The 18,646-nt window shown below is 44.7% G+C and overlaps 2 protein-coding genes across 6 annotated transcripts in view; both read right to left on the bottom strand.

The window, feature by feature from the left end:
• Positions 1 to 65: 65 nt before the first annotated feature.
• Positions 66 to 11,663, bottom strand: klc2 (kinesin light chain 2). 2 transcript variants are annotated; one of them, XM_047604013.1, is made up of 15 exons: positions 11,487 to 11,663; positions 10,982 to 11,091; positions 8,716 to 8,961; positions 8,296 to 8,629; positions 6,908 to 7,124; positions 6,635 to 6,824; positions 6,311 to 6,484; positions 6,058 to 6,157; positions 5,399 to 5,448; positions 5,106 to 5,173; positions 4,220 to 4,328; positions 3,797 to 3,949; positions 3,567 to 3,691; positions 2,811 to 2,868; positions 66 to 2,612 (listed from the first exon to the last, which is right to left on the bottom strand). In XM_047604013.1, exons 3-15 carry the CDS (start codon positions 8,941 to 8,943, stop codon positions 2,529 to 2,531), a joined length of 1,890 nt encoding a protein of 629 aa, XP_047459969.1. In that variant the 5' UTR covers positions 8,944 to 8,961; positions 10,982 to 11,091; positions 11,487 to 11,663; the 3' UTR covers positions 66 to 2,528. The 2 variants fall into 2 exon arrangements, with proteins under 2 accessions (XP_047459969.1, XP_047459980.1); XM_047604024.1 differs by lacking the exon at positions 10,982 to 11,091.
• A 777-nt stretch (positions 11,664 to 12,440) lies between these two features.
• Positions 12,441 to 18,646, bottom strand: part of LOC125006736 (phosphofurin acidic cluster sorting protein 1) — a 65,043-nt gene continuing 58,837 nt past the window's right edge. For all 4 annotated transcript variants that reach the window (XM_047583069.1, XM_047583087.1, XM_047583060.1 and 1 more), the window contains 4 exons: positions 18,419 to 18,560; positions 17,630 to 17,868; positions 16,454 to 16,573; positions 12,441 to 16,369 (listed from right to left, as the gene is read on the bottom strand). In XM_047583069.1, the coding sequence (XP_047439025.1) occupies positions 16,251 to 16,369; positions 16,454 to 16,573; positions 17,630 to 17,868; positions 18,419 to 18,560 (620 nt within the window). In that variant the 3' untranslated portion in view covers positions 12,441 to 16,250. The remainder of the gene's footprint in view (positions 16,370 to 16,453; positions 16,574 to 17,629; positions 17,869 to 18,418; positions 18,561 to 18,646) is intronic.

An 18,646-nucleotide genomic window follows, 5' to 3' on the forward strand; every position in this document is an offset into this window, starting at 1 on the left:
GTCCTCTCTGCTTTTGAGACTCCGAGAGACGTTTTGTGGAGGAAAAGGGACGAGACGCGGCATCAGTTTGAAAAGTGGAATTTGTGTTTATTGAACCTTTGATAAAATACACATCAGGTTGGCCCCCGTCACAGTTAGATCCATCAACCAGTTCCCACGAGACCCTCGATGACTAACACGGCTCTGAGTAGATGCACTGATCTCCATAAGTGTGTGGACAAGAAGCACAAAAAAGAAAGAATTTGATTGATTTTCTAAGCTTTGGATCATTTCCTACCTACAACAGTGATTCAAGACAATTATTTACAAGCATTTGGACAAAATAGGAGCTCCTATGTTCATGGAGTTTGCACACTGAACCAACCCAGGGTGAATAAGTGACCGATTAATAGTGTATACTGGAAATGACGTTTATTGGATCCTCAGCTACAAATTAGTGTTTTACTAACTTATTCGTACACAGCTACACAGTGTTGAGTGATTTGTTTTGTAGAACATGTACATAGAGGTGATACACAGAGACTCCTGTACATTATTTGCTGCAAACGACACTTAAAGCACTTTTCCTTTTCCGCAGTCCTCCCAAAGCACTTCCATTCACTTTCTTTTCCCCTTTCCTTCAAGCATGCATTTCTTTGTTACAGTTCCAGTCCTGGGCCGCCTCGCACATTCAGAAGCCGATAGGAAAATGAGCACTTCTTAGACTCGGGGAGTGTGGACGTTTCTGCTGATTTCATGATTTCAAGGAGGGTGACTTGGGTTCATCCGGGCATACGGCGATGGTGTGCACGCACCAGCGTTTGACAGGACGCCTTCGCGATAAACCTGCGCCTCGAAACCACGGTCAGGCTGCGTCCACCTTTTCTGGCCTTCTCGCGTCTCGTAAGAAAGCGAAAAAAGGCCGATGACGTGACCACGCCGAGTCTAATTTCAGCTCAATAAGACGTGTACATTCGGTGGACAGTTCTCTTGGTAGTGTTCTTATTTTGGTGGAGTTTATCTCATTGCAAACAGCGAAAGAGGACGACCCAGTGTCAATGCCTCCGCACTCAACATTAAAAATAACATTCAAATAACCTTCAACATAAAAGCTCAGAGCCAGAAAAAAACACGACAATAATTCACCGCGGGTGGATTGGATCTTTGATTCCCGCTGATGGAATCCACCCGGGTCGGCATTTAAAAACTCAGCAGTGGCGATCGTTATGTACAAACAGCAAAAGGTAAATGAGGCCAAGAACATCGAAACAAGACACAAGAGGAATCCTGTTGATGAACGTAAACGTGTTGAAGCTGATGCACTGCATCGGCCTTTAACAAATAATAAAGATCCTTCCCCATATTCTTAACCGAGGGCTGATTAAGCCTCTCGTATCCTGCTGTAATGATTGTAAACTAAGTCTTTCAGACATTTCTTCAACATCATTTTCCTCCAATTTTATTCAGGCTTATGAATATTTATATTCTCGTCAGTCAAGGGTACCTGAAAGTGTTGATTATTGTGTTTGATTGAACTTCCCGTGATACCACATAGGTAGTTTTTAGGAGAAATGCTGAGGTTTATTTGTAAATGTGCTTTCAAATGAACCTTCTCCTGCAGGATTCACTCGACGAGGCATCGAGAAAGTTCATTTGAAGAGGTTTTTACGTCAACTAGGACGCAGTGATCGCTACCATCAGTAAATATCAGTACCGTTACACTCAAAGTGCACTGTTATAGTTGAGACTGAAACCTTGAGGGCTAGGAGCAGGTTTCAGTGACCGAGGTAATTCATTTATCAGCATCTGTGACCAGCGTTCACCTGAACACTTCTCCTTCCATCGTTCCTTCCATCGCCTCCTCCCTTCACATTATCAGTATTTGTTTCTCAACGAAGATCCCCCTTTAAACCAATAAAAGTGTAAACAAAAAGAAAAGCATGTGCACTATATACAAAGAATGGAATAATTTAAAACTATATACATAAAAAAAACAAGAAGGCAAATAGTGAGGTTGAATGGTTAGTGCTAAGGTGTTTTTGAGAATCCCAGAAGCTTTTATCCTGTTTTTACTTTAAGTTAAAATCTAGTTTTCTACCGATGGATGTTAGCATCAGTTGATAGTTCATGCTACTTGTGAAATGTACAAAGTGCAGCGGGTCTCTCTGAGCCGGACCCGGAGTATAGTGAGCCTACCTAAAGGTTGAGTGTCTGCACGCGCAGGTCGATGTGAACACGATGCTTTGCTACGGCGCTAAGACTCGAAAACACGAGGCGTTCAGGTGCAGACAATCCACTTTCTAGTAAGCAGCATGCTCATAAATGTGTATCTAAATATTCTCTTTTTCTGATTGGTGGCCGAGGTTTGTACAGCGAAGCGGCGACGTCTTACGGGATGACGCTTAGTGTGGTGATTCTTTTTTTTTTTCTCTTCCCCTCAGTGTTCTTTAAAAAATATGCTGCAGGCGTTTGATCTCGCTTTGAGCTTTAAGTGAGTAGTTTGATCAAACCGAGCCTCCCTTCTCCCGAGTCCCGCCTCCTGTCTCTGTCTAGCCAATCAGGGAGCTGCGTCTGGTTAGGTCCACGTTGCTGGCGCTTAGTCCCCTGCAGTCTGAGAGTCCAGAGTTGGCATCCTGAAAACAGACCGGTTAAAGTTAAGAATGTTTACAGCAGCTCTTTTCACATCTAAAGAGTGACACTATAAATTACTGAGCTGGACTGGATTTACAGGACTTTTGAGTTATTTGATTCACATTATTTATCTCAAAACAGGATATCTACATTTGGGTGTTAGAAAGGTTTAAATAGGTGAAGCAGAGTGTGAGTTGTACCTGTGTGGTTTCCTCAGTGCTCTTGTTGAGGAAGTTGAGGGAGCTTGCTCTCTTCATTCTGTGCAGACACAACGTCATGAACTCAAACCATAAACTGAACAGAGTCTGTCTTCATAAACTTCACTTGATTTTAAACTAACAGACCCTGCCCTGGTCCTGGGTCGTGTTCCAGTCTATCACTCTATAACTATTCAAATATTTATTCTCACGAGCCTTTTGTACTTCAGTACGTTTTGCTCTTTCCTTTCAAGTGATCTCTTGTCCGTCAGTACGTTTACATGCACGTGAAAAAAAACGAGTTATTGACTTAATCCGACTTTAACTGGACAACTTAAGTGCATGTAAACACGTTACTCTGACTAAAATCAGAATTCTCCTTATCTGATTAAGACACCCAGATAATGTGACTGGAAATCGATTTTCACCGGCACGTATACGCCTTAATCAGTTTGACTAGACGACATGTGTGCACATCTTATCTTATCTGCACCACAGCGGTGCAGAGTGTGCAGAGTGTGCACATTATGTTTGAGATTAAAAAAGCTGTACTATTATCTATCTTGCTGTTGTTTGAAATGCTGGTCTGCTGAAAGAACGACTACAGTTGTTTATTATATGACGCAATAGGTCGATCAGAAAAAGACACACATCGCCACCTAGTGTGGAGGAGGAGGACGTGTTTCTGTTTCTGTTATTCCATTTTCTCCATTGCATGTGATGAGATGTGTAACATTTACACACAGGGGTTAATCTTACCCTGGGTTGCGGGGCTCTTGAGGTCCGCTCCCCTGCAGTTTCTTCACCAGCATCTCGCTGCTCCTCCTCAGAGCGTCGCGGATCTTCCCAAAGGAGCCGCTGCGACGCAGGGACCCGTTGCCGTCCTGACGATAAAGCAAAACGTTTCACCGGAGACTGTGAGACTCAGAGACCGGGCTCCTTTCACACAACTTTGGTTTAATTAAACTAACAACAGAAGATTTACTGACCCCGTTCCACTCGGCGGAGTCGTCGCCCTCGTTCTCCCCCCTCTGCCCCCCCGGCCCGTTCACTCCTTCCCTGCTGTGTCGTCTGTCGCTCCCTCCCGCTCCTCCGTCCTTCAGCAGCTCCACCACCTTGCTCTGGTTAAAGGCATCGATACCCTGCGAGACGAAACGAAAAAGAAAAAAACGGTTGGAGTGATGAATCTTAAACAAAAGCTTTCACAGCATGAGTACGATCTAAAAGTTTTCTTCACTACGCTGTACAAACATTAGCCTGATCTTTAAATCACTTGGGCTCAGTTTACGGGCCAGTAACTCCCGTCTGAAAAGCCTTTTGAACTTCTCAATAGAACAGAAGACGCTTTAAAGACCTCTGACAACTAATCTAACAGCAGTAATTCCAGATACAGCAGTGTGTTTGTGTTGTACCTGTTTGCGTGACTTGCTGGCGCACTCCTCCAGTGTTTCCGCTGCCTCCAGTTTGCCCTGGCGACGGTACAACGCCGCCAGGCTTTTGAGGGTTGTGTTCACTGTTGGACTAAAACAAAAAACCACAAAGGAAAGTTTAGTTACTTTACACTGATAGACAGACGCTGTAAGTGGCTGACTTCATTCACAAAAGCTAAACAAATGAATCAGCTGGCAGAGACAGCTCCTTTTATTGGATCTGGTGCCCGTGTGCGTTTCCTCAGGACAACGTAAAAAGAGGTAGGAACAAAGACACAACTAACTCACGTTGATTTAAGAACGTCATTCAGTTGTTACTTTCCCTGTAGCATAATCTAAACCTGGGGCAAGAAGACAGTTTCCCTTTGTTGTGCCCTCTTCTTTGCAAACCGACATCACAGAACTACCAGTGATGAAGGTGTCAGCTTCAACTGAACCCACTGGAAGGACAATAGCCGAGCTGCTAAATGATCTGCATTAGTGTGAAACCAGCATGTGGCAGTAGCTTGCATCAAAACAGGAAGAGCTGCTATTAGCTTAGCAGATCACTGCACGGGGCTGACGTCTCCTCAGTCATGATGGTCTGCAAAGTGAGTCGTGTGTGGCCCTTTTGTCATTTTATTTGCTTTATGTCTCACGTGTCTCTTCTTGGGCGCTGCCTCGCTAAACTGAGCAGCCAGTCGTTCAACACGGAGGCACAGACACTCACAGATGGTCACACGCAAGTCAGTGACTGACTCTCAGCCTGTCACCTGAACTATCCATGAACACATAACCAATTTGTTGCTAATATTCTAATTATTCAGGGGATTTGGCTCATTTTAACCGACACCGACACATTTCCAGTGAATTCCAACGTCCGACTCACCTGTCCACCTTGCAGGCCTTGTACCAGCTTCCGTATTCCACGTACGGGCCAGAGTCCTTGCGTTCACCCTGAGAGCGACAGAGAGAGAGAATAAAGAGGGAGATTAAAATTAAAACATCCACAGAACACGAGGAGCCGACTATGACACATCAGCCCATTAACGCAGTAATCTGTCCCTGCTGCCCTTTGCTCATTCTGCCGCGCTCCATCGTTCCTAATGGCCGTCCAGACCATTTACATGAAGTGTCGCTTGCCAGTCAATGTTAAATGAAAGGTCGACGTAAATGACCCACCTTGCTCTCTTCTCGCTCCTCTGCGTGCATCCAGATCGGTTTATTGTCATCTGCAAAACAAAGAGTTTACAGAGAAATCACATAACTTTAATGTGACTTATGAGAAAAACACAGTACTTCACTGAAGCTGAAGTTATGCAAACATAACATGAGTTATTGTGACTAAACTTTTTGTGACTAAAGAGCATGCATTCTTGTGAACACATAATTCCATCTAAACTAAAACACACGGCTGCCGCTCACAGAAACTGTGCGATGCCAAACTCCCGCAAGCTCCTCTCTCGTGCTGAGCATGTGAGCACATAAGGGTTTGATAGACTTAGTGGGACGGTCGCGAGGGGAAACATCAACATTAAGCTGCTTTGTGCGCTTCGGTATCGCGGAATAATCCCCTGACCTGCTGAGGGCTCGGAGGCATGCGGGGATCAGGGTCTGGCTGAACCTAAACACAACAGTGACTAACGGAGAGGATTCTGCATATCTTTAATGCAGTAAGGTCTTAAATATGTTAAAAATATGTTGTGGCGTTACAGACTGTCCTGAAGGAACGTGTTTCATGAACGAACTAAGACCCGATCCTCCTCTGGCAACTGTGAGCAGGAGGTCGTGATACGCTCACCTCAGAGTGACTCAGCTGTTTGACTGTTGGCTCCACTTACTGTTAACGGATCCAAACTCCTTCTCGTGTGCCCTGGTCAGGATCTCTTTGTACAGAGCCTCAGCATCTTTGAACTTCCCCTGCTTCAGGTAGCACGTGGCCTAGAAGCAAACAACCGCATCTCACCTCAGACAAAAACACTCGTTGGCATAAGGAATTAAGGTATAAAAATGCATTTATTTATTTATTTATTTGTTGTTTAATGACACAATATCAAGTGCCCGGAAACTGTTCTACTCTTTCTAAGTCCCTACCAGGTTATTTTTGGTCTTGGCCACGTTGGGGTCGTCGGCTCCCAGCTTAGACTCGTAGATCTCCAGGGCCCGTCTGTAGTAGTACTCCACCTCCTCGTACTTGCTCTGGTTCTGACACAGCAGGGCCAGGTTGTTAAGCTGCTTGCCTACATCGGGGTGATACCTCCCCAGCACCTGGACGCAGCGCGGACAGAGATTTATGCGCATTTGCAAATCAAATCAGGATCCCATCGGGGTTTTTTCCACGATCATTTGCATGACCATTCTTCATTTAAATGAGCTCAAACGAGACTTTATCTGCGGTTTGCGGGTTGAGCCCGGTACCTTCTCTCTGATCTCCAGCGCTCTCTTGCAGAGGGGCTCGGCCTCCTTGTATTTGCCCCTTTTGCCGTACAGCACGGCCAGGTTGTTGAGGGTCGCGGCCACAGCCGGGTGGTCCTTCCCCAGCGTCTTCTCCCTGATGGCCAGGGCGTCGTTCAGGAGGAAAGCAGCCTCTTTGTATTTGTTCTGATCCCTGGAGAATGACAGTAAATATTAGAGGATGTGACAAACAAACGACAAACGTGAACTAAACGACCACCGTTTCTATCCCCCCACCTGTACACCAGGGCCAGGATGTTGAGCATGGTGGCGACGTCGGGGTGGTCGTGCCCGGACGTCTTCTCCAGGTCCTCCAGGGCTTGTTTGCAGAGCGGCACGGCCACCTCGTACCTCCCCTCGGACGCGTACTGGATCACCAGGTTGTGCAGCGTCCTGAGGCGGACCGGGATCTCGTAGCCTCCCTGCTGGGCCGCCACTTCTCCGCTGGGCTGGGCTGTGAGACGGAGCAGATCACAAAGGGGAGTTAAAAAATAACCATAAACACACAACAGTTTCCTGAAGACCGCAACAAGCTCGAACAGGGACAGAGCGACACCGGACCACATTCAAGACTGCAAAACACCCAGTCTGATCTAGCATCTTTAAAAGCTACATTTCACACAGGTTTCTGATTACTTTAACATATTCTGCACTTTAATATCTAAAAAGAGTCTTTACACAGAAGCTCTGATGTTTGAAGAAGAATAAACCAACATGCCTATAAGCTAGACCTTTATACTTTGTGACTGGATGTGACTTTGAACTTTGAAATCCTCAGGGAAGTGTTTATGAATATTCAGTCATCAATAATTAAAGAGGCCGAGAAGAAAGCACTGCAGCACTCACCGTCTGGCTGATGTGGAGGGAAGCCGAGCGAGCACCACATCCTAACGCGAGTGACCTCATTTCTTATCTGCAGCTTTACAGCCGACAACCGAAATCGGTCGATTTACAGTGTTTGGACAGTGGATTCAGCCACGGCTCGGTATCCTCAACCACCTATACGTACGCACAAGGAGCTGCTTGTGCCTGAGCTAAGCCGAGGGAACGACATGTGCCCGAGTGTTTCACAGGCTTCGGGGCAGCTGAGCACCAGTGTTGCTGAAAGGCACCACTGTGTGGAGCTGAGCCGTTTCATTTTGACGGTGCGTTAAATAAAAATAGCACTGATTCTTTTGCCTTGTGCGCTCAGACCCTCTGTCGCCTGCACGAGTGAGTCACTGTTGACTAAATATAAAAGACGCTTCCAGCGCGACTTAACGACTCTAACCTAATTAAAAAACACTGCAACGTGACCTCATTTGTCACGGAGGATGTTGGTCATCATTACTCAGACGAATGATGTCGGTCTGTTTCCTGCAGTCTGCCTTTTAAACTGGGATGCGGGTTATTATAGCAGACGTGAACGGCTAATCGACCACTTGGACTAAAAAGAGGATATTTATTATTTTAAATGTTTATAATGTCGAGTCAGAATCATTCCATACAACAGGAACTGTGGCCATCTGGGAGTCTGAGTCATTTAAAGATAACATTTCTGGTTCTTCTCCTTATTGTTAATACATTATTCCATATAAGTTTGTAGTTAATGGTTCATCTCTTTAAACCCTCTGCTGCTCCTCTACCTGTTCCCTGGTCGTCGTCGTTGGGGAACAAGTCGTCCAGGCTGTCCTTTGAAGCGTCCCCTCCGCCTCCCCTGCCCGCGCTCGAGCTCTGGCTCTTCTCCTCCGAGGGCGAGACGTCGTCGTCGAACTTCTTGATCTGGTTCATGAACTCCAGGTGCTTCTTCTCCTCCTCCAGCTGGGCGACGTTCTGCTCGCTGCGCTGCAGCTTGTGCTGCGTCCCCGCCAGCTCGTCGCGCAGCCACTGGTTCTCCTGGCAGAGGCGGCGCACCTGGGCGCGCAGCTTCTGCTTCTCCGACTCCACGGCGCTCAGGTGGCTCGAGAGGGCGATGATCACCTGAGGATGGAATGGAAACCGGGGGTGAATTTTGAATATTGATTTTGCGCGAAAGGTTTGCACGACGTCCGTGCTGCGTCTCTCACCTGCGCCTCTCCCAAGCCCAGCTCGATGGCTTCCAGGCTCTTGCGGAGCAGGCCGGACTTCTCCTGGGCGACAGGCGGCTGGGTGCAGTCCAGCAGCGAATTGAGGAGCTGGGCGTGCTCGCCGCGCAGCGTCTCCAGGCCCTGCATCACAGCCTTAGTGTTGAGGACGATCTCATCCTGGCTCAGTCGCTCCAGGGCTTCTTCACGTGGATACACCATGGTGGACATAGCCTGGTTTCATTCACACTGCGGGGACAGAGGGCGGAGAAAACAAATGACGTGCTAGCGTTTTAGCATCAGCTACGCTACGTAATCAGATCCTTTCTCTGCTGGTCGCTGAGGTCAACTACAAGAAGGTGACAGTGAAAGAGAAGACAGGAGAAAAGCAAATGAGAGATGGAGAAAATGAAAATAGGATGTGATGAGTTTGAGGAAAGTAAAAGATATCAGATGGAGGTCAGAGGAGCGTTCAGCAGGATTCATTACGATGCTAATGATGAATCACAAACCTACCAGAGCCGGTTTCATTATCCACCTGTGCTCACTCAAGTGCAATGTCTGTAAACAAAACTAATGAAGAGCGCTAAATGGGACCCACTGGACACAGAGTGAGCGTCCCCGAGACACATTCACTGTCCCACAGTTTCTTCTAAATAACAGCGTTTAAAGAGATGGAAGGAGGATGTAAAACATAACAACTAATGCTCTTCCAGGTTCATCGCTTCATAAAGTGTCTCCTGGGTGGGTTAAGGTACCGTGCGGCCGGACCACATCTAGAGGACTCTAACAGGATTGTTCCCAGCTCGACACAGCAGCAGCCAGAAAACAGGAAATCCAATTAAAGTTGGAACTGATCACACAACAGATCTGCCCGTGCGAGAGCAGAGGGACACGGGGCAACACGACAACAACAACGAAACGCTATCAAATGTCACCGAAGCATCTCCTCAATATCACCGTCTAATTTTAGCATCACATCTGTCAACAGTCGCAAACATGTCGCTTGTGAGCAGAAGGAAATTTAAGTTCCAAAAAGCAAATTCAGAATAACTGACATAAACAAGCTGAAAACCGTGTTCACATGGCAACATCACTGAGCTCATTTAACCATCGTGCAAATATAGTCACGTATCTAGATCATTTGTCAAACAAAAGATTTATTGTTTTAACATTTGGAAATCGTTATCAGCACTGTTTAAGCTCAGATATACGGACCATAAAGACTTAAAACTGTTCATGTGATTAAGGCTGCGGTTTTTATTATCATCAATCTGCAAATGATTTATTTGCTTAACTGATAAAATGGCACTACAACAAAGGGGTTTACATCTCCAAAAAAAATCTATTTATCTCTAAACCCAAAGAAAGGTGCAGAGAGTAGTCCGGTCACACTCACATCTTTCATCAGCTGTGTGGCCTGTAGGTCTCCTGATGGACCAGCTGTAAGTGAAACCTCTGCAGCAGCAGCAGGACAAGAGGAGCCAGTTGTGCAACATCGTGACTTTCTCCCTTTTCCGCTTTGATTGCACCTGTTCTCCTCTCCTGCTTCCTCCCTTCCTTCCTCCCTCACTCACTCACCCATCCTCCTCCTCCTCCTCCTCCTCCTCCTCCCCCCTCCCATCCGCCTCATGCACTGACTGCAATGCACCAGTATCCACGCTTCCCCCTCCAGTCCAACCTTTGCGAACGCAAACAGCGAAAACTACAAGCGGGACGCGACGATAAAAATGAGATTTACTACATCTCTCGTCCACTGATCTGACATGAAACCATTCAAAGCCACGAAATGAATAAACGAGCCGGTCGCATGGTCGAGGCCCGAGGCCAGGAGCGAGCCGACGTTTGTCTTGGCAGGGGATCAATCAAGGTGACCGAGCGGTGTTCAAAGAAGAAAAGATGAGATAACAGCTGAATCACGGAGTCGCGATTAAATAATCGCACTTATAACGCGTCGATGCGTCGGGACGTGGAGACTGTTTGTAAACAGTGCAGGCCCCAGCTTCAAGGTCTTCCACTGCCCAATAATATTATAGGACTACACACTATTTACAATGAGCCCAGATGACAATATGACTGAGACAATGTAAAAGGCGATGTTTCATCTTTCATCAACTGGAGTCTGCGGATGACACATTTACGGACCTCTAAAAAAAAATAAATAAATAAACATCCCAACCTATTTACATCACGCGTAATAACAGATCAATTATGATCGACGTAACTGCGACCAACGGCTGCCAGGGATCTTATTTATCTCGATTATTACCTTCATCGAAGACAAGTGCGATGTTTAGCGACCCTCGAACAAAGCGGCAGGACAATGTTGTGATGCTCCAGACCAGACGGACCTGCGTCAAGTCCACGGACGTCAAGCCGCTTCCGGGACGGGATTTCAAAATAAAACTTTGAATTAACGGTTGAGTGGTGACGGTCTCAGCCAGAGACAACGCAGACAGAGTTATTGTCACTGTAGAGCAAACTTAACCATTAAATAAACCCAACGTCGTGTACTACTCTGAGCGTCATTTAGCAAAGATAATATCCCAATTTGAAGTGACCGTTAGCTGTTAAATTAGCTCTACTTTGTATGCGCCAGGAACTACAGTTCGTGTCTTCTTCGTTACACGCGACTATTTGGCAAGAAAACGCAATGACCAGTATAAATAGCACACACACTACTGAGTTTAATGCTATTACACTCAACAGAGAAGACAGGCAAGCTAACAGTCGCCGTGGGAAGCTCCTAATTAATTACCCTCACCTCAACTTACCCGGACTGACAGTGACAGTAGAGGACAGGACCCCAGCTCGAAAATGTTCACGGTGTTGGTTACTCTATGAGATTTTATTACGTGTAAAAAAAAAAGATGTGATGCTATCCTAGTGTGCATCCACTGTGACAGCTAATAGACGAAAATGGCTGTTTTTTCCCCAGACTCTTCAGCCAGAGATGCATTAATGTATCGAGATGATTCCCGTTTGACAGTTTTCAAGTCGGGGGCGGGAATATATGTTGCGCATGCGTACCACCAAAGCGCTCCTCTAGGCTAAGTACTAGCCACCGAGCCACTAAGAATTTTCATATATTTTAAAGAGCTGAAGACATTTCCATTCGGGGTTTTGTCTATATTCCAAGCGAAACTGACATGTAATGTAGTACTTTAACAAAACTATAAAGCATTTATTAATTCGACTACATACGAATCAGTGAAAGTTTGTTGTTTAGCAACGCTGGAGATACTTTTTTTTTCTATTTAAGAAAAGCACGAGAAAGGACACTATGAGTTTAACTTACATTAGAAGAGTTGGCTCCATTGCGGGTTCATTTGACAATAATATTCGGGATTATCATTAATTCTTAGTGAAAATAGCGACATAATTAAAATCTTCATGAAACAGGAAGTGGAGGTGAAGTCTCTTGCTTTGCGTATGTTCTTTGCGTAATGATGTCAGCAGGTGCAGCCTGCATCCAAAGAGGCAGGATGTGTCACTGACCTGCATCTCCCGCATCATGGGCACTATTTATTTACACTATTTCTCATTTTATATCATGATCTGAAAAGCATTTTTACATACACAAATTATTAGTAACACATTTGTTATTCCCCAACAACATATCGTGTTGTGCATGTGTTTGCGTTTGTAAAATCAAACATTAGCTAGTTTAGCATTTAAGTTCTAAGCTGCAGGGTAGTAATATTGAGTCAGCGAAAGACAGTCAGAGCTACAAATCAGGAATATTTTATTTTAAAAAACAAATGAAACAATGAACACTTTCCACTCTTCATCCCACATCTGTTTGATTGACAAACGTAATCATGAAAAAAGCAGTACTACAAAACATGTCAAATGAAGAAAAAACGGACGACAAAAATAAAAGAACTAGAATACAGTATAACAAGTACTATCTGATATGTACAAGCATCGTAGTTTATTATCGTTATTGTTATAGGCAAAAGGCAAAAAAGCTGAAGACTGCTGCTGAAGAAACAATGGCATGTGCAAATTACTCTCCACGAGTCCACAAGCTCAGGACGCTCTGCCGCGAGGCAGAACCTCGCCAGGCTGCAATCTACTGCTTTCACAGGCAAAAAACCCCGTGTTCCCGTGAGGACAGATGCCAAATTTACAAGCGGTGAGAGCTTGTGGAAGCCTGGTGAAGAAGACTCATCATCGTCATCATCATATTTCTGAGGACGGCAGAGAGAGAAGACACTGCTGATCACTCACGGAGATTACTGACGGACCACACAGCTCCTAATCTCTAAGCACGACTAGTCAAGGACAGAGGAACCATCGTCACGGAGTCACAAACACAGGTCGACACGTGTACAGGTAAAAAAAAAACAAAAAAAAACACACACACACGGCAACAAGTTCAAGACTTACATACAGAACAATCTTCACAGAGACTCTGGGAGGACACGGAAATGGCAAGAATGAGGAGAAGATGTGTGTTTTTTCTTAAAAAAAGCTGCAGAAAGGGGCCGACGGAAACGTTGAAATGATGACTCGAGAACAAGGATCACTTAGTTGTTGATGTGTTTTTAAGTCTAATCTATCTGAGCGTAATTCTTCATGTTTGAGTTTTGGCAGTGGTTCAGTTTTTAATGCCTAGATTTCACATTTCAAACCAGAGCTCGAATGTTCGCTGACCTCTCACCTCCTTCTTGGCTTGCGTGCAGAAGAGGCATGGATCAATTCTGGTGTTGTGTAGTTTAGGCATCCTTGCAATAGACTGACTAACAACACTACAAGGCAAAGAGCATTTTGACTGGAGCATCTGAGATCTGGGAGAAAAAGGTTTCATTCCAAATGTTCTACACATTCTGGATCATTTCCCAAATTTAAAAATGCCTCTACTTCTACAATAAAGAAAAAAAAAAAGAAGATCTGAACCCCACTCTACTTCCTCTACAGTGTGATGTATATGTCTTGTAATTACACTGTAGGTCTACCCCTAATATGTCTGAATGAATTCACTGAATGGCTTAACTGAAAAAAACATAATTTTCTAAATATTAGGCAGATATTTTTTAAGTTAAAGCTGTGTTGCTTAAATACTGGCCACTTGGGGGCAGTGTAAACAACCTGTAAACACAACATTTAGAATTTTTATTGGTTCAGAGTCGTACAATCATTTATTAACGTTAGCTCTGTTTTGAGCTTATAAAACCAAAGATGAATAAAGTAGTAGTTGTCAAATTATAAATCTTTTGGGATTATCGTTTAGTTTAAAGCGGCACCAAAAGATTAAGTTAGGATTTCTTTCATGACAACAAATTTAGTGCTTAAGTGTATTTAATTTTGTTCGTTGTTATATATGATCTCATTGGTCAAATGACATCAACGCAGTGAGATCAACGCTGGGGATCTTCACTGATCTTTGTCTGCAGGTTTCAAGACGGCTGCGTTCAAGACACCCACTGGTTTTAGGGAAGTTTGAGAGAAGCTTCCCAACTACTTTTAGTCTGCTGTGGAGCAGTGTTTCCTTTCTAAAATTATGCGAATTCAGCTTGGACCACTAAGAAAAAAAAAAAAAAAAAAGAAAAAAAAATAATCAATTATTCACAAAGACAGCGGAGGGAAATCAAATTCATTACATTCAAACATTTGGACTTAAAAATCGATGGACTGCGTTTGCTCCGGGAGCCGTTGAACAAATGGGGAAAAACAAGCGAGGTGAGTTTGAGATGTGCTGCTGACTCCTCAACACTGTAACACTGAAAACCAAATCAGCTTTCAAACAAAAACGCCATTAAAGTCAAGAAATTGGCATCGACACTATTATAAAAAAGAAAAAAAAAATGCTAATACTTAACCGGAGACGGAGAGAGTTACGATGTAGCTGACGCAAGGCAGAGCTGCACAATAATAAACCACTTTTTGAACAGTTATTAGCGTTTATTTTCAGCTTTTTCTTTAACAAAAGTGAATTTGTGATATTTTGTTGCTCCTTTTTTTGCCCGTTAAATGGTGGAAAAACAATCTGCCTTGTGCCAGACTACAAAGTGAACAAAAATGACCCACTGCAGCTTGTGCAGCCCGAACAATCACTGACATTGATAATGACCACACCGTCAACACACACGCACCTATTGCATGCCCTCTGTCACATTGTACAAAACCTATTTCTCCTCTTATGTGTTTTTTTTTCTTTTTTGCGTTTAGTTTCTAATCACATTACATTAATTCACCACACACACACACACACACACACACACACACACACACACACACGCTTGTTACCAGTTACTGTACGCTCACTAATCAAGTCACAACATCCTAGAGAAAGCACGTAGCAGATCCGTGCCAAGACGACCCAGATTCTTCTTTTCGTTATTTAGGATTCCACTTTTAACTGGGTTTCCGCTGAAAAGTCAGCCGGGATATTTTACGGGGAGGGTGCGGGGGTGATTTTGTGCTTCCTTGCGGGTAGTTAACTCCCATCCTTTACAGAGTGCATCCTCGTGGAAAAGCAGGATCTGATTGAGGAGCATCAGCTCCGACCTGTTGAAGCATGCGTTCTGTTGTTTCCTTTGCATATTCAGCTGCCGCTAAGAGAGTTCATCTATTTTTTATTTATTGTTTTTTTTTTATTATTTTTTTTTATATTTTATTTTTACCAGATGCAAATGTTCCAACGTGTAGTGCATAGCAGATGAAGATAAAGAGGACTGCGTGTGGTCGAAGCCCCCGCCTTGAAAATCCTGGAACTCTGCACAATAACAAACACTATGCGTCACGAAACTTTAAAGGGAAGGTTTTACTATTTTTACTAGAGCACATGTTTTTAAAAAAAGACACTTCCCATTTATATATATATTTATATATTTTCTTTTGTTTGGCGTTAGACATCCAAATGACTTATAATGGTACACAGAAACAATTTAAAACTGGTACATGGAAGCCCTTGAAATGAAAAGTAGAATCGATTGAGGGGAATTTGTTCTGCTGATGTAGGGTTTGTCGGGAACTTGTGTTCTAATTTAGCGTTTTCACTCGACCGAAGCCCCGCTGCGTTTATTCTGGAGCTGCTTCTGGCACGTTGAGTGGCGTGTCTTGTTAGTCTGGAGCGTGCGCCGCGTGGGTCGGGGGTCTGTGGGTGGGGGGGGGGTCGGGCTTTAAGGGCTCGAGACTGGTGAGTTGTCACATGCTGCTGCATTCCATAGAACGGAAACGTAAATGGCAGTTAGCGAATAAACTTGTGCTGTGATCCCCTTTGTAAACACACACACACACACACACACACACACATACTGTACATTCACGTGTGCATGCATACTCACTGCACACACTGACACACACACAGAAAGGGGCATTAAAGTGACTAGTAACAGCGCTATAAACCCCAACACCACCCTCCTCCTCCTCCCTAAACAGATTAACGACATATGAATGGAGTTAAGTGAGGAAGTAGTCCAGATGCTCTCCACGCAGCTCTGCGGCTGCTCAGAGGCGGGATCATCTCCGCGCAAAAGGGTGTGAGAGCCGAAGGGCGGGTCGGGGTCCGAGGAGTCGAGGCGCGCTCGGCCCTAAGAGGGGGGCCTGCTGTAGCCGAAAAGTCCCACGGGAAGGTATTTGACGTGAGTGGGCCACTGGGCGGCCAGCTGGAAGAACTTAACGTCGTTCCACTCCACGCCGTCTATGGACACTGGGGGGAGACACAGACACTCTAGATGAGAGGGAAGTCGAAGGAGAGAGCGCCGCAGCAAACGCAACAAACGGCTCAGGTTACCTTTCAGGATGGTCTGCTGCTGCTTGGCGGAGCAGATGAGTCGGCTGATGCCTTCAATGACCTGGCTCTTGGAGTCCACGTCCTTCTCTTTGGGTTTCTTTCCGAGGAAGATGGTGGGGACTGAAAAGAGGCACAGTGAAAACAAGATGTTGTTTATTTAAGAGTCTTGTGGGCGAACACACAGGAATGAACAGCAAGAAACTAGAAAATGTTAATGAAATTTACAGAAGATGATTGGCTTAATATTTGTAGAATAACTTATGGAGGGAATTCAGCTGGAAAAACACAAGATTCTTCATAACTCCTAAAATGAAAAGTCTAGAGACCAACAATCCAGACCATGGACAACGTTGGAGAGGTTGTGGTACAATAGCTGCTGTCCATTTCCGGATATTCTGGGAACGTCCTAATATTTCTTCATACTGGGCAGATGTAATAGTAGTAATCAAGCTGCAAACCCATCTCAATTTCAGCGTAATATATTTAGGAAACATCCCAAATGAGGGAAATAGACAATTTATTTATAAATATACATCATTATTATTATCATATTATCATTATGAAGCTATCCCTTATCCCTTTACTAAAATATGTTGGATTCATGTTAATGTGGATCTAAAGAGACTAAAAATTGTGAGGGAAATTAAAAAAACAAAAAACAAAATATATATATAAATGTTTAATCAACCAAAGATTGCAGTATGTCCGCAGACCCCCAGTTGTTTTTTTCTTCTCCTTCTCCCATTTTCTTGTGTAAAAGCTACTATAGAAACTCATTCTGTACGGATTAAAGCTGTTTTACTTTATGTATGTTTTTCTGCACGAGGACAGTGAAAACCTGTTCTACAAAGACTAATCCAACCCATGTTCCATGCAGGTATTTTAAATTGTTTTCTGGTTCTGTTCTACATTTTTCTGCTTGTACTTGAAAAAACGTTGATGAAATTTACTAAATGGTCTTGTAAATATGTAAAAACAGAGGCAGACACACATTCACTGATTGTTTTTGGACCCTCTGCCCTGCACATTGCTGCTGTATTTTTCAGATTAAATCTCTGAAAAGCATTCATCTCTGTTTTATTTTTGCAAACTGGCAGAACAGGAGGTCTGTAAAACGCTGCCTCACCAAACTGAGGGTGTTTATGTCTAAACTGTGTGGCCTGATGCTCCTCTCACCTTTCTTGTTCTTCTCCTTGGTGACCACGGTCATGGCCATGGTGCTGACCTGGGCCTGCGGGTCGTTGCTGCCCCCTCCTGGCAGCCTGCTGACCTGCAGCGAGCGGAAGGCGCTCTTCAGCGTGTTCTTGCAGCTGGTGTCGCGGCGCTCGCCCTCCTTCCGCTTCTCGGCCAGAGAGGCCAGCCAGTAGTCCACCTGCAGGCCGATGGCGTCCACGCCGTGAGACATACTGGGGCTCCTGCGGACAGAACGAGCCCGTGAAGAAAGACAGACGTTTCTCCGTCACAGCTCTTCTTATCTTGCGAAGCTCTCGGTGTGGTTGCAGTTACACATATTCTATTTCAGTTTCTAATTCTGCTGCGTTACGCCCTGCCTCGCATTCACATTCGTCAGTTATTCCCTCTGCAGCGTCGGGGCTGCCAATGTTATTTGAATTCAGCTTCACTGCTGAATTCTTTTCGCGTTAAGCCAACACGGATCTATTCAGCGGAGGCTGAAATAGAAGAGATTAGATCAAACACGGCGGAGTCTGGGCGACTCTACAGAGAGGGTCTGCAGCGAGCCCAGCTGATTCAGGCAGATAAAAACATGGCTGAGCTATCAAAGATTTTCTCTTGAAAGACAAACGCAGCCAGGCTGCCTGTCTGTTGCTCACAGAAGAAAATATAGATTTAAGTTAAAAGGAACTGACTGAGTAGGATTTTGGTGCCACACACATATTTAAACATGTAAGAATTAATATGTAAAAAAAGAAAAGATTAACATATGAGTAAAATAATAAGTCTCACCCTTGGACTGTGAGGACGCTGCCCATGGAGGGTGAGGAGGGGGGTGTGGCCGCCTCTTTGATCATCCCCGTGGGGGAGCCGTGAGAGGGGGGAGACGTGGAGGGGACGGCCAAGCTGACCGACACGCCCTCCTCTGCGTCTCCTGCGTAGCCACAAAAATGGAAACATCATGGTGAAAATCTGAAATTGATCCACTTTTTTTTTTTTGAAATCAGACCTCAGTTTAGA

Source organism: Mugil cephalus, chromosome 1, assembly GCF_022458985.1.
Source record: "Mugil cephalus isolate CIBA_MC_2020 chromosome 1, CIBA_Mcephalus_1.1, whole genome shotgun sequence".
NCBI classification, from domain to species: domain Eukaryota; kingdom Metazoa; phylum Chordata; class Actinopteri; order Mugiliformes; family Mugilidae; genus Mugil; species Mugil cephalus.

Excerpts from the sequence above, each read along its gene's own strand:
- klc2 (XM_047604024.1), bottom strand. The coding sequence starts at position 8,943 with ATGTCCACCATGGTGTATCCACGTGAAGAAGCCCTGGAGCGACTGAGC. Across the intron at positions 5,174-5,398 it reads AGGAGCGAGAAGAGAGCAAG|GGTGAACGCAAGGACTCTGG; the intron begins GTGGGTCATTTA and ends TGTCGCTCTCAG. Across the intron at positions 4,329-5,105 it reads AAGGCCTGCAAGGTGGACAG|TCCAACAGTGAACACAACCC; the intron begins GTGAGTCGGACG and ends TTTTTGTTTTAG.